Source organism: Orycteropus afer, unplaced genomic scaffold, assembly GCF_000298275.1.
Source record: "Orycteropus afer afer isolate SDZICR_OR568_19922 unplaced genomic scaffold, OryAfe1.0 scaffold00012, whole genome shotgun sequence".
Lineage (NCBI taxonomy): Eukaryota > Metazoa > Chordata > Mammalia > Tubulidentata > Orycteropodidae > Orycteropus > Orycteropus afer.
The window spans coordinates 3,766,375-3,780,614 of record NW_006921599.1 but is presented as its reverse complement, the minus strand read 5'-3'; the positions used below and the strand labels follow the sequence as shown (position 1 = coordinate 3,780,614).

At 41.6% G+C, this 14,240-nt stretch overlaps 1 protein-coding gene across 1 annotated transcript in view; it reads left to right on the top strand.

The window, feature by feature from the left end:
- Positions 1-14,240, top strand: part of NEDD9 (neural precursor cell expressed, developmentally down-regulated 9) — a 37,443-nt gene that overhangs the window by 14,757 nt on the left and 8,446 nt on the right. The window contains exons 2-3 of the mRNA XM_007951774.2: positions 12,990-13,091; positions 13,783-13,884. Of these exons, the coding sequence (XP_007949965.2) occupies positions 12,990-13,091; positions 13,783-13,884 (204 nt within the window). The remainder of the gene's footprint in view (positions 1-12,989; positions 13,092-13,782; positions 13,885-14,240) is intronic.

Sequence of the window (14,240 nt, the reverse complement as noted above, 5' to 3'; positions counted from 1 at the left end):
ACCAGAGCTCCTTATAAATATATAGCTAGTTATATCTTTTTGTATATATATGTAAATAAAAAAACTCACTGCCATCAAGTCAGATCCGACTCATAGTGACCCCTCCTTGGGTTTCCAAGGTGGTATCTCTACAAAAGTAGATTGCCCAATCTTCATTCCTAGGAGTGGCTGGTGGGTTTGAACCTCCAGCCTTCTGGTTAGCAGTAACATGCCTTAGGCACTATGCTATCAGAGTTCCTGTTATATAAATTTATGTATGTATACAAGTTTATATAATAATATTTATTTAAGTAATGTGTACAAATACATATACATATATACATACATATGTGTGTGTGTGTGTGTGTGTATATATATCAATATATATATATATATGTAATATACACAAATATGAAGTCCCTGAATAGTGCAAATGGTTAACGTGCTCAGCTGCTAGCCAAAAGGTTGGAGCGTCACGTCCACCCAGGGTTATCTCAGAAGAAAAGCCTGGCAGTCTCCTTCCAAAAAATTAGCCATTGAAAACCCTATGGAGAACATCTGTACATGGAGTCACCAGGAGTTGTTGATTTTAGAGTTGTTGGCAGCATATAGAATGAGAGATGGAGTTAAAACAGGGGAAAGTGATGGAGGAGAGAGTTGTGATGAGTAGATGAACAGTATGGCTGGTGTCAGAAGGAAGCATAGGAAAATGGTGGGACCATAGAAGGTATTAATTGGCCATAGCAGGATTTGCAGGGGTCACAGAATGGGTTCATGGAAGGCAGTAGTCTCTCCTCTTCCCATGTCCTTCGGTGCCCCGGCACATGGCACCTGCTCTATGCCCCAATCCCAAGCACCCACGCAGCCCTACTTCAAAAAGGGGAGTGGATGCTCAGGAAAAGATCTCACTGAGTACTCTTGCTGAGACCTGGCACAAGTGACTCCATGTGAGCAGAAACAGTCTAGATAAAGACCCCAAAGAGATGACTATGTGCCCCACTATTTTATGAAGGAGCTTTGGTGGCGTAGTGCCTAAGGCATTTAACTGCTAACCAGAAGACTGGTGGTTCAAACCCACCAGCCACTCCTTGGAAGGAAGACTGGGCAATCTACTTCCATAGAGATACCGCCTCAGAAACCCAAGGAAGGGTCGCTATGAGTCTAATCAACTGGACGGCACTGAGTTTGTTTTGAGTTTTCATGACAAATGCAGCTTGTGATCTTCCATGAAAAGACTTACACTGAAGAGAAATTCAATAAAGTGTCATAATTTGGGACTTTGCTATCTTTCTCTTGGATAAATAACTTTTATAAAAGCACATTTTCCCCCTGGGGTTTTCCATTGGTTTGTCTTGAGCTGGTGTGGTGATGATTGTGATAATGGCAATACTGATATGGCTATAGTAAAATAACACCCCAAGGAAACCTACTTTTGGTCATCTAGGGCCAAAGTTTCTTGTCATTTACTGCTTTGATTCCAAATTCCAATTGCCTCTTAGACCTCACTGAAAACACTTTAGCATTAATTTTTTTCCTATCTGGTTTAAATCTAAGAATGATTAAATTTTGTTTTCTTCCATGGTTTAACCAAGAAACATCTTGAAAGCAGACAGCCTTGAAATCTCTGATTACTAATTCATAGATAACCTCCTCATCATATTAGAAAGAAAGTAAGAATTGGCTATTGTTTGTCTTTTCTGTTGTCTTCTGTATTCCTGGTTATTTTTTATTGTGTTTTGGACATTATATTTTTTAAATTGTTTGTAGAAATAATTTGAAGCCTGAAAAGATGTTCTCTTCCTCCAGAAAAGAGTTTGTTTCCTTCTACCTGTGTCATAGACTCACATAAATCTAGTTTCAAGCTTTTAAGATGTTCTGGGCAACCTGATGACTTACAGCCTGGCTTCAGCCTTTGCAAAGCATATTTACTTCCAGTTGGTCTTTGCTTCTGATGTAGCCCTTAGGGTCCCAATTTCAAGTGGGAGATAGTTTAGCTGCATTCCTACCTTGTTGTTGTTGTTGTTATGTGCTGTCGAGTAGGCCCCGACTCATAGTGACCCCTCCTTGGGTTGCCGAGGCAGTATGGTGAGCCCTAAATTCCAGTGTTCCCCCTAAACCCAAAAAAGCTTTCAAAAATATATCGAAGACACCTGGTTCGGATCAGCAAATGCCCTGGGGCAAAGACAGCCTTGAACTTTGGGTTCATCTCTATGAATTCCTCCTCCTCTCCCAAATTTTGACCTGGTAATTCTTCACTATCTTTTAGCTCTTTGACACTGTTAAGATCTTTTCTGTCTTTTTTCCAGATGTTAAAAAAATTCTTTTCAGCAGTATGATTGACTTGAATTACCTAGTCAATCATTTCTGGAAGGTGAAGTCCAAAGCAAAATCTGCATAACCTAGGTGGCAATTATAATAACAATAGCTAATGGTTAAGGGTTTACTCTATGCCAGGCACTTTGCTAAGTGCTTTACACACTTGATCTCATTTAATACTTAAAATATCCTATGAGGAAAGTAGTATTATTTCCATTTAGCTAATGAGGAAACAGTCTTAAAATGTAAAGACCTTGCTCAAACTCTCACGGTTAGTAAATGGTAGAGGCAGGATTTAGACCCAGTTCTGCCTAACTCCAACTCATGTTCTCTAATTCTTCCCATGAGCTAGAAATATGTGGGGCCATGGCCTCCTATACACAACTCCTGTGACACAGGCCTGTCACACATCCTCAGAGCTGGAGCAAGCATGGTTCCTGACCCTTAATATTGTGTTTTCCTTCTGTTGTCAAGATAAAACAGAGGGTCTGTTTTGATTTCCCCATGTGGTTCTAGCTGGTGACTGAGAGGACCCCAGATGTTTATGCCACATGCACGCTCTAGAATGAGGAAAAGGAAACCATTCCTCCTTGGCCTCCAGCAGTGGTTTCGTCCAACTGGAGGTTCAGGTGATGATTCTTCATGGCTTCTGATTTAGTCTTTCACCTTTATCTAACATTCACTCTGCTTTCTTGGCTCCCTCACAAGTGAGGCCAGTGTAACTCTCTTGGGACTATCTAGAGAAACAGAACCAGAGAGCGAAAGAGAGATTGATTTTTAGTTTAAAGAATTGGCTCACATGTAGGGGGCTGGCAAGTCCAAGGGACCTCTGGTGGCATAGTGCCTAAGGCATTTGACAGCTAACCAGAAGGCTGGTGGTTCAAACCCACCAGTCACTCCTCTGAAGGAAGACTGGACAATCTACTTTTGTAGAGATACCACCTCAGAAACCTGTGGAGGGGTCACTATGAGTCAATATCCACTTGACGGCAGTGACTTTAGTTGGTTGGTTTTTTTTTTTTTTCTTTTTTGGCAAGTCCAAAATCTGTAGACAGGCTAGAGATGTCTGCAATCTTGTGTCGCAAAATCTATAGTTCATGTGATGGGAAGAGTGAAAGAGTTCTGGCAAAATGTCTATTTAAATTCCAGTGGCAGAATACATACTAGTGTACTTGTTGTTGTTGTGTTGTTAGGTGCCATGGAGCCGTCTCTAACTCATAGTGACCCTATGCACAGCAGAACGAAACACTGCCCGGTCCTGTGCCAGCTCCATGATTCTTGTTACACTTGTACTAGTTGCCATCAAGTCAACTCTGATTCACGGCGACCCCATGTGTGTCAGCGTAGAACTGTACTCCTTAGGGTTTTCAATGGTAGATTTTTCAGAAGCAGATTGCCAGGCCATTCTTTCAAGTTGCCTCTGGGTGGTTTTGAACCTCCAATCTTTTGGTTAGCAACCAAGCATGTTAACCATTTCTATACCTTAGGGAAAACTCCTTTTTCACTCTTAAGGCCTTCAGTTCATTGGACAAGGCCCACACACAGTATGCAGGATCATCTGCTGTACTTAGGATGAACTGATTTAATCACATCTAACTACTTCACAGGCACTCTGGTAGCATAGTGCCTTAGGCACTTGACTGCTAACCAGAAGGCTGGCGGTTCAAACTCACCAGCCACTCCTCAGAAGGAAGGTCGGGCAATCTACTTCCATAGTGATGCTGCCTCGGAAACCCAAGGAGGAGTCGCTATGAGTCGGGTCCAACTCGGCAGCAATGAGGGTGAGAACTACTTCACAAAGGCAAATAGACTAGTGATGGAGCAAACAACTGGCCACCATAGCCTAGCCAAACTGGCACATACAGTTAACCATCATAACTACCAGGCATGGCTAATAAGATGCAGTTCTGGCCTTAGGGGCACCACTCAACCTAGAGCTGACTTACCTAGAAAATAAGCTTATCTTCTGTAGGGAGCCGTTGTTTGATGTCCTTCCCATCTCCTCTGTTTTAGTTCCACACTATGCCACTTGAGTTTTCCTTTAGTTTGTTAATGTACTCAGTCAATATATGTCTCCAGAACTCCTATAGGCAGTCCCCAGGTTCCAAACAAAATCCATGCCTAAGTGTCTTTAAGTTGAATTTGTAGATAACTTGGAACAGGTACATACGGTTCTTATTTAGCCATATTTAGTACAAGGAAAGGAGTTCCAGTGATGCAGTGGTTAAGGCATTTGGCTGCTAACCAAAAGGTCAGTGGTTCGAACCCACCAGCCTCTCTGCAGAGGAAAGATGAGACAGTCTGTTTCTGTAAAGATTTATGGGAAAAAATAAAAAGATTTACAGCCTTAGAAACCCAACAGCAGTTGCTATGAGTTGGAATTAACTCAATGGCAGTGAGTTTGGGTTTTTTGGTTTTGATTAGCGCAAGAAAAGGAGCTCTGGTGGTGTGGTGCTTAAGACATCTGACTGCTAACCAGAAGGTTAGCAGTTCAAAACCACCAACCACTGCACAGAAGGAAGATGGGGCAATCTACTTCCATAAAGATTTACTGCCACTGAAACTCAATGGGGGTTGCTATGAGTTGGAATCTATTCGATGGCAGTGAGTTTGGTTTGGGAGTACAAGAAAAGGAACTCTGGTGGTCCAGTGGTTAAAGCATTTGGCTGCAAACCAAAAGGTCAGTAGTTCAAACCCATCAGCTCCTACAAGGGGAAAAAAATGAGGCAGTCTGGCTTCCATAAAGATTTACAGCCTTGGAAACCCTATGGGGCAGTTCTAGTTCTACTCTGCCCTATAGGGTCATTATGAATTGGAATCAACTCAGTGGCAGTTGGTGTGGTTTTGTTTTGGTGCAAGAAAATGCTCAAAGACTTAATGATTTCAAAGCTGCATGTGCAGCAAGTGAAGGTGATTGTAATGAGAAGAATATTTTGGGAGTAGGGGTTGGTTTCAGTCACTTCACAGTGAGGGCAAATTTACATAACACTAAAGCGCAAGTATGAGTTGTTTGTCAGTCTGATGTTTATAACCCAGGGACAGCCTGTATATTCAAAACATTGTGCTATTTTCCACATGCAGAAAAATGAAACAGGATCTATGCCTGTACACAAAAACAAATTCAAAATGGATTAAGGACCTAAATGTACAAAGTCAAACAATACAATTCTTAGAAGAACAAGCAGGGGTAATGCTGTCAGGCCTAGCTTTCAACAATGGATTATCGAATATAATAATAAAAGCACAAATGCAAAAAACAAACAAAAAAAATGGGACCTTATAAAAATTTAAAACTTTCATTCCTCAAAAGACTTTACCAAAAAAGTGAAAAGACAAGCTACCACTGGGAAAATATTTTCAGAAACCATATATCTTATAAGAATCTAATAACCAAAATACATAAAACTTTGACACCTTAACAATAATAAGAAAGATAACTCAATCATAAAATGGGCAAAGGCCTTGAATAGGTATTTCCCCAAAGAGGACACTCAAATGGCCACTGAACACATGAAAATTACTCAACATCATTAGCTACCAGAGAGATGCAAATCAGTGGTTAAAGCATTCAGCTGCTAACCAGAAGGTGGGCGGTTCAAACCCACCAGCTGCTCTGTAGGAGAAAGATGAGGTAGTCTGTTTCCTTAAAGATTTATAGCATTGGAAACCCTATGAGGTAGTTCTATTCTGTCCTATAAGTTCACTATGAGTCGACAACTACTCTATTGTGATGGGTTAGGTTTGGTTTAGGATGGCTAAGATTGAAAAAAAAAAAAAGGAAATAACAGATGTTGGCAAGGATGTGGAGAAATTGGAACCCTTATCCATTGCTGATAGGAATGCAAAATGATACAGCCATTGTGGAAAATGGGGTGGCAGTTCCTAAAAAAGCTAAAAGGAGAACTACCATATGACTCAGCAATTCTACTCCTAGGTAAATACCTAGGAGTACATGCACCCAAAGGAGCTCTGGTAGCGTAGTGCCTAAAGCACTTGACTGCTAACCAGAAGGCTGGTCATTCAAACCCACCAGCCACTCCTCGGAAGGAAGGTTGGGCAATCTACTTCCATAGTGATATCACCTCAGAAACCCAAGGAGGGGTCATTATGAGTCGGGTCTGACTTGATGGCACATAACAACAACAACGAATGCACACAGAAGATTTGAAAGCAGAGACTCAAAAAGAGGTGTGTAGGCCCAGAGACTCATTCCCTTAAAGTATTTGGTTATGGCTAAGGAGTTTTCATAACTCTGTCCCCTGTATGCTCTACTATATCCATGGGTATATTTGCAGCACCTATAACTACATATGTAGAAATATCCTCTGTTCAAACCTATATATATTTGTGGATGTGATCCCATTCACTTACCCACACCTGTTCAGCTTGCATGTCTATCTATGTATCCACTTGTAGATTATTGTTTTTAGTGTTATTGCAGGATTGTGTATGTAACAGTATTTACCCTTGTTACCTTTAGCTCTTGTGCTCTTCTCAGTGTTTCTAACTGCCTTTCCCTTCACCCAAGTTAATAGGTATCTACCCTCCTTTCCCCTCCCACCACCAGTAACCATCAAAGAATGTTCTCTGTGTGAACCTTTTCTTGACTTTTTATACTAGTGTCTCATACGATACTTGCCCTTCTGTGATTGATTAATTTTATGCAGTATAATGTCCTCTAGCTTCATCCATGTTATGAGGTGTTTTGCAGGTCTGTTGTTTTTCTTTAACATTGCATAGTATTCTATTGTGTGTATGTACCATAGTTTGTTTATCCATTCATACGTTAGCATTGTGCTCTTTTAATATCTATATGGGATCAAACTGATGACAACAACTCAAAAGATTAGATAGGAAACTTAAGGAGCAGTGAGTTTATGTTAATGAGGGAGAACCAACTCACAAAAAGAGAGTGAGAATAGTTGAACAACTTGAAGAATATAATCACTGTGACTAAATTATACATGTAGAAACTGTTCATGTATGCTGTGTATATTCTCAACACCCAAAATAAATAAAATTTATAAGGGGTGGGGGTAGAAGCATTGCTAAGCTCTTCTGTTTATAAACAAATCATTAACTGGTATCTGTCTCCAAAATGCTAAGAGAAGAGATGAGATGCACAGAAACAGCCAATGCACAAGTGAAAGTTACCAATAGAGATATATGGATAAAACACTCACGGGGTTCCAAAGAGGGAGATATTGTATCTGTCTGTATCTGAGGCCCAAGATTGGCAAGAAGCATAAATCTTGGCCTTGAAAATCTGACAAAATGTACATATGAGCAAAGGAAGAAGAAAATTCCTGGATGAAGACCCAGCAGTGTGGGGCTGCAGGGCATGTATGGACCAGGGGGAGTTCAGTCTTGCCAAGGCACGAAGTTGAAGAGCTTGCAAGCCTTGATTTTAGAGGCTTTCAAAGCACAGAGGGAGGAGAATAAACATATATATATGAAGATGAAGACTGGCAGCCTGGGGGCCAGAGACAGCCCAGATGTGTTTAGTTTGGCCAAGGTACTGTTTCAAAATTTTGAGCCAGTTTGGAAAATCAGAAGATTTCACATAAAAATCCAGATTTATGGCTTCTCTTGAAAAAATTGAAAATCTGGCAACACAGGGCACATTTGTGCAGGACAGCAGTTGGCCTGAGCTGAGGAATGGCTGCCTCCTTTGGGCTGAGTGAGTCTGTCTGCCCAGTACGCAAGCATCCCTTGGTTCTGCCCTGAATTCTATGTGCTCTGCCCAGCAGGCATCTGACAGTAAGACCCTGGATCTGTCTAAAGGAGCCAGCCTAGGCAAACTGAATGTGGAGACATGAGTGATGATAGAACCCCTGAGGATTCCTTCCTTCCAATCCTCGGATATATGTATATTTTTTTCTTTCTTTAATAGTTTATGTGTGTGTGAGTATGTGTGTGTGGTAAAAATATATATAACACAACATTTGCCAACTCAACATTTTTTACATGTACAAGTCAGTGACATTGATTACATTAATCATGTTGTACAGACATCACCTATATCCATCTGTTGCCAGATTTTCTGTCACCATAAACTTTACTCAATGGTTCCTAATCAACACTGATTCTTGTACAAGTTGGTCTTCTGCATCCCCTAACCACTGCCACCACCCCAAACACATGCTTCTCTTTCAAATTTCAGCATACATGGCCCTTAAAATTATGAGACATGAGAATACCTAAAGTATCTTCAAAAATAGCTCATGACACACAGGATCTGAGGCCAAAAATTGTGTGAATCAAACACCATCAAGGTGTGTGTGAAGGTGGGGGCAAGCCATGTATATTTGTTTGTTTTTATGTAGGCAGATAAATTAGACAGCTAGCATAACCCTAGGCTTTGGGCTTTTGGTCTTACCTGCTAGAGCCATCCTTGGAGATTTATTAAGTAGCCTATTCCTTCTCTGAATTTCTACAGTCTACCATTCTTCTGGGAGCTCTGGTAGCATAGCGCCTAAGGCACTTGACTGCTAACCAGAAGGCTGGCGGTTCAAACTCCTTGGAAAGAAGGTTGGGCAATCTACTTCCGTAGTGATACTGCCTCGGAAACCCAAGGAGGAGTGGCTGTGAGTCAGGTTCAACTCGGGGGCACATAACAACAACAACAACACAGCCATTCTTCTGTCCTTTATAGCTCTTTCCAAAGTCTCAGCCTTAGTTGACAAGAATGGCACTACAGTCTGAGGTAGGTTGGATTCCTCATGTTGTTTTCCACTGTCATCAAATTGATTCTGAGCAGAATAGAACTACTCACTCCATAGTGTTTTCAAGGCCATGACCTCTTGGAAGCAGATCATCAGGCCTGTCTTCTGAGGCACCTCTGGGTGGGTGGTTTATATCAAACTTTCAGCTAGTAATCCAGCTCTTAACCATCTATGCCACTCAGGAATGTTTTGTTAGATGTAACAGAGTCGGTTCCAACTCATAGCAACCCCATGTGCAACAGAACATAACACTGCCTGGTCCTGCCCCATCCTCACCATCTTTGCTGTGCTCAAGCCTATTGTTGCAGCAACTGTGTCAATCCATCTGGTTGAGGGTTTCCTCTTTTTCTCTGACCCTCTACCAAGAGGGATGTCCTTTTTTAGGCACTGGAGGGAAAGAAAAACCATATTTGGTAAATGCAGTTCCTCAACAGGATAATCACAGAAGGAATTACGGCAGTGGCAGTGACGGTGGGTCACAGAGCCCTCGGAGACTCCACAATTTAGCCCCTTTTGTGGCAACACTAATGAATTAAGAGGTCATTTTGGCAATTTACCTAAGGTTAAGCCCTTGTAACTATAAATAAACACACAGAATGGAAGGAATGCAGAAAAGAAAACAAACAAGGAGAAAAAGGAAATTAAAAACCTGCCTTGATTTCATTGAGAACATTAGTTTTAAAATGCCCTTTGTGTAGTAATTCCATCAATGCCTTGCTGCATAAATGCCCAGGAGGATTCCTACAAGCTTTCCTTGCCCTCATAGCCAGACCTTGGTGTCTTCTCCAGCTGAGGTAATTTGGGGGCTCGGGAGTAGGGGAAACAGTAGAAAGGCGTTTTTTTTTTTTTTTTTTGTACTTAATGTGAAGCAGGAAGAAAAAGAATTAATGAACCACAAAACTGGATACTTCATAAGGCACGGCATGGTCAGCACTTTCCTCAGAGAAGAGAACACACAATTGGCGTGGAAATCACCCAGCAGTGCACTGAGGAGAAACGAGAATGTCCACAGGAGGACTTGGAGCTCTCATTCCTTCAGACTTCACAGAGTGGATCCCTACATGCCCTGGACGTGTCTGACCAGATGCAAAACACTGGGCCTCCTTAGATGCCATTTGTGGACCAGGGTGGATTAGATGGTCGCATTGGGGAGTGCTGGAATTGGGGGTTGGTTGTATTTTGTTGGCTTTTTCCCCCCTGTGGTTTTCACCATCTGTTTCTTTTAATGCATAAACAAGGAAAATGACTGGTTTGGAATGCAAAGTTTTTCAAAACCAGATGACCACAGGCATTCTCTAAATGAGAAAGAGAGAGCACGTTGAGGTTCTGTGACATTTGGCAGGAAGTAAGATCTTAAATACCGGGAAGCCTGAACTTCCCAGCCAGGGAAGAGCCACAAATTGAGGAAAAACTTTGTCCATGACCTTGCTTTCCGGGGGTCATTTTCAACGTTTACATTTCACCAAGCACTGTTTTCAGACCCAGCCCCCTCCCTTTTTTAAGCCAAAAATGAAACAGCTAAGCTGGACTTCAGAATAACCAGCTTGGTTTTCCATTTGCATGATTACTTACTTGGCCTTTGAGATAGAGTCCACTCTTAGGAACTTTTCAAGACTGAACAAAGGCTGTGTTGTGAGAGCAGTTTCTATTATAAAGCCAAAATAGAAAGCTAAAAATAGAGGAGCTGATGAGATAGACAAGAAAATACCTCATTTCTCCTAGACAATAATGAGTGCAAAAAAATTGTTTAAAAAAAAAACGGCAGGGGGGCATTAGGAACACAGTGTGTTTTTCTTTAGCAGAGGGCATCCTGCTTTTAAAAGGAAGATCTGCTGGGCACAGTTCAGTGGCCACTCTATAAATGGTTCTTTATATCCCGTGCCAACAAAGCTTAAAGCAATAGGTTCCTTTTTTTTACACCTGAGGCAGTGGGGAGAGTTAGTGGAAATGCATTCTAATCATAACCAGTTGTATGCACTAGGGATTTAAAATCAAATTGAACTTGGGCATTTCAGAGCCCCTGGGGAGAAGGGCATTAGTGCATTTAGCTGTGCTGTGCTCTTTTCAGCAGAAGCTGGACCAATGGAGCACTTTTCACAGTTTCATAGGCAGCCTGACACCAGAGTTTTCACATTAGAGAAAGGATAAAAGATGAGGGTTTATTAGGCAACAATCAACATTTGCAGTGTCTGTGAGCAATGTCTGCAAAGATGTCATGAGCTATATTTGAGGTGGGCACTGCTAGTGATTAGTGGTGGTTGGGGGCAGGGGGCAGGTAGTTAGGCAGAAGAAACAAGACCCTGGTGATTTAGAAGCCTTTGGAGGATTTAAAGGAGCTCTGGTGGCATAGTGCCTAAGGCATTTGACTGCTAACCAGAAGGCTGGCAGTTCAAACCCACCAGCCACTCCTCAGAAGGAAGGTTGAGCAATCTACTTCCATAGAGATACTGCCTCAGAAACCCAAGGAGGGGTCACTATGAGTTGAATCGACTCGACGGCAGTGAGTTTGGGTTAGTGGTTAAGGCACTTGGCTGCTAACCACAACATTGGCAGTTTGAACCTACCAGCCACTCTGTGGGAAAAGGATGAGGCAGTCTGCTTCTGTAAAGATTTACAGCCTTGGGAACCCTATGGTTCTACTCTTCTATAGGGTCATTACAAATTGGATTTGTCTCAATGGCAGTGACTTTGGTTTTTAGTTTTTTGGAGGTTTAAATATATTTCAAAATGAGTTAAGTTCAAGTAATTTCTCTACCTCTATTTAGGACACTAGTGAAGGATACCAAACCAAACTCACAGCCAATTCCGACTCATAAGGACCATTTAGGACAGAGTAGAACTGCCCCACAGGGTTTCCGTAAATCTTTATGGAAGCAGACTGCCACGTCTTTCTGGTATGTTTGAACCATTGGCCTTTCAGTTAGCAGCTGAGTACCTAACCACTGCACCACCAGGGCTCCTTCCAGTGAAGTATAAACCAAACTCACTGCCATCAATTCGATTTCGACTCATAGTGACCCTCATTGGGTTTCAAGGCTATAAATCTTCACAGAAGTAGATCGCCCCATCTTCCTTCTGCAGAGCGGCTGGTGGGTTTGAACCACTGACCTTCTGGTTAGCAGCCAAATGCCTTATCCACTACACCACCAGGGCTCCCCCAGTGAACTATATAGCTGTGAAAATATGAGGCTGTCAGGTAAGATTCATTTCATTGGCAGTGATTCCAAATACCAAAGATGTGATGAATGTATTTGACCTTTGACGTCCCTTGTAGGTACTGTCTGGGATGTTAGCTTCCCTAGTGAAAATGAGAAAATAATTAGCACAAGGGACTGAGACCTGAATTCTGTTGCCAGTCACTCCCTGACCCAGTATTTCATTTGTTTCATAACTTAGATTGAAAGCTCCTGGAGACTTCTAAGGGCAATACTGTTTGAGTATTCACTTTGTAAAAGTACTCTAGTGACTGAAGGAATTTTAGTTAGAATCATAATAATAGTGTTTGTCGGATAAGGAGGCATCCTAGGGGAGACAGGAGAGGAATGTTAAGTGGCTGAACTCTATTATTTGGAAAAAAAAAATTCACTATGCTACCATTTTGATGTAAGAAGAGTTTTATTAGTCTAAAGGGATAATCTAGGACTTTCATCATTTAAAAATGACTCTCCTTTAAAGTGTATTTTGGGAATTGAGACTCTATCTGAACAAGTTTGAGGTGATTTTGTAACCACAGGAAGATGACAGAGATATTTCCGGAATTTGTTCTTCAAGGGGACTGAAGAGGGATTTAAAGGGTTTTGGACCTGCTGTGTCTCTTTGTCTCCTTTCTTTTGTCTTTTCCTTCTTTGGGTCTTTTTTATTTTTTCTTTTTATGGGTGAGAGAAGAGGGATGAGTGTCTGACTGGGAACTCAGAGGGTTCACTCAAGACTCAGGCTTTAAATTTTACCTGTGTGTCCTCTCCTTCACAGGTAATAACCCCAGTAAGGACAGGCCATGGCTACGTGTACGAGTACCCATCCAGATACCCAAAGGACACTTATGATGTACCTCCCTCCCATACCACTCAGGGGGTAAGTACCAGAATATGGAGTCAGCAGGGGAGAGAATCTCTTCAGGCAACATTGGTTGGGCTATAGGAATAAGGTTGTTCACAAAGTACAAAAAAACCCTCAAAACTCAAACTGACTGCCATCGAGTCAGACCCGACTCATAGCGACCCCTCCTTGGGTTTCTGAGGCAATATCACTATGGAAGTAGATTACCTCATCTTTCCAAGGAGTGGCTGGTGGGTTTGAACTGCCAGCCCTCTGGTTAGCAGTCAAGTGCCTCAAGCACTACACCACAAATGGATATTTATTATGAACCTTTACTTAGGTGTCCTTCCAGGAACTCTTTTAGCTAACACTATATAAATTTTGTCTTCTAGATTTGCTTCATCAGGAAAGTCTGGTCTTTCATCTGAAAAAATTTTTGTTGCTTTATCATTTTAACAGTTTTTTTCATGAAGTATTAAAACTTAAACTACAGTTTAAAGTTCAGACAGGGTAAATATTTCAAGTAAGATCATGTTTATAGTCAATCTAGGTCAAGGAATACAAAATCTAAAATGAAAAATCCCACCAGCCCTTGGTCACACAGGACACTACCAGATACCAAGCCTACACATCAGCTGGTAAATCAATCCATAATCAAAAGCACAGTAGTATTAAAAAAAGAAAGATTAAAAATTTCATTCTGGGTAATTCAAGTGTTTCTCTTCAGGTGTACGACATCCCTCCCTCATCAGTGAAAGGCCCTGTGTTTTCAGTGCCGGTGGGAGAGATAAAACCTCAAGGGGTATATGACATTCCTCCTACTAAAGGGGTAAGTAGTTAGCTACTGTTGTTAATTTCTGTTGAATAAATTTCAACTCATAGTGACCCCATGTGTGAACAGTAGAACTGCTCTATAGAGTTTCCAGAGGCTGATTTTTCAGAAGCTGATCACCAGACCTGTCTTCCAAGGCACCTCTGGGTGGGTTTGAACCACCAACCATGTGCTTAGCAGTCAAGCACTTAACCATTTGTGCTACCCAGGGACTCCTAGTAAGCTATTACAGAGTGGCAAAAAGGTGTGTGTGTGTGTATGTGTGTGTGTTGTCTTTGTGTGTGTGTGTGTTGTCTTTGTGTGTGTGTGTGTGTGTGTGTGTGTGTGTGTTGGCTTATTGGGATAGAATGAGA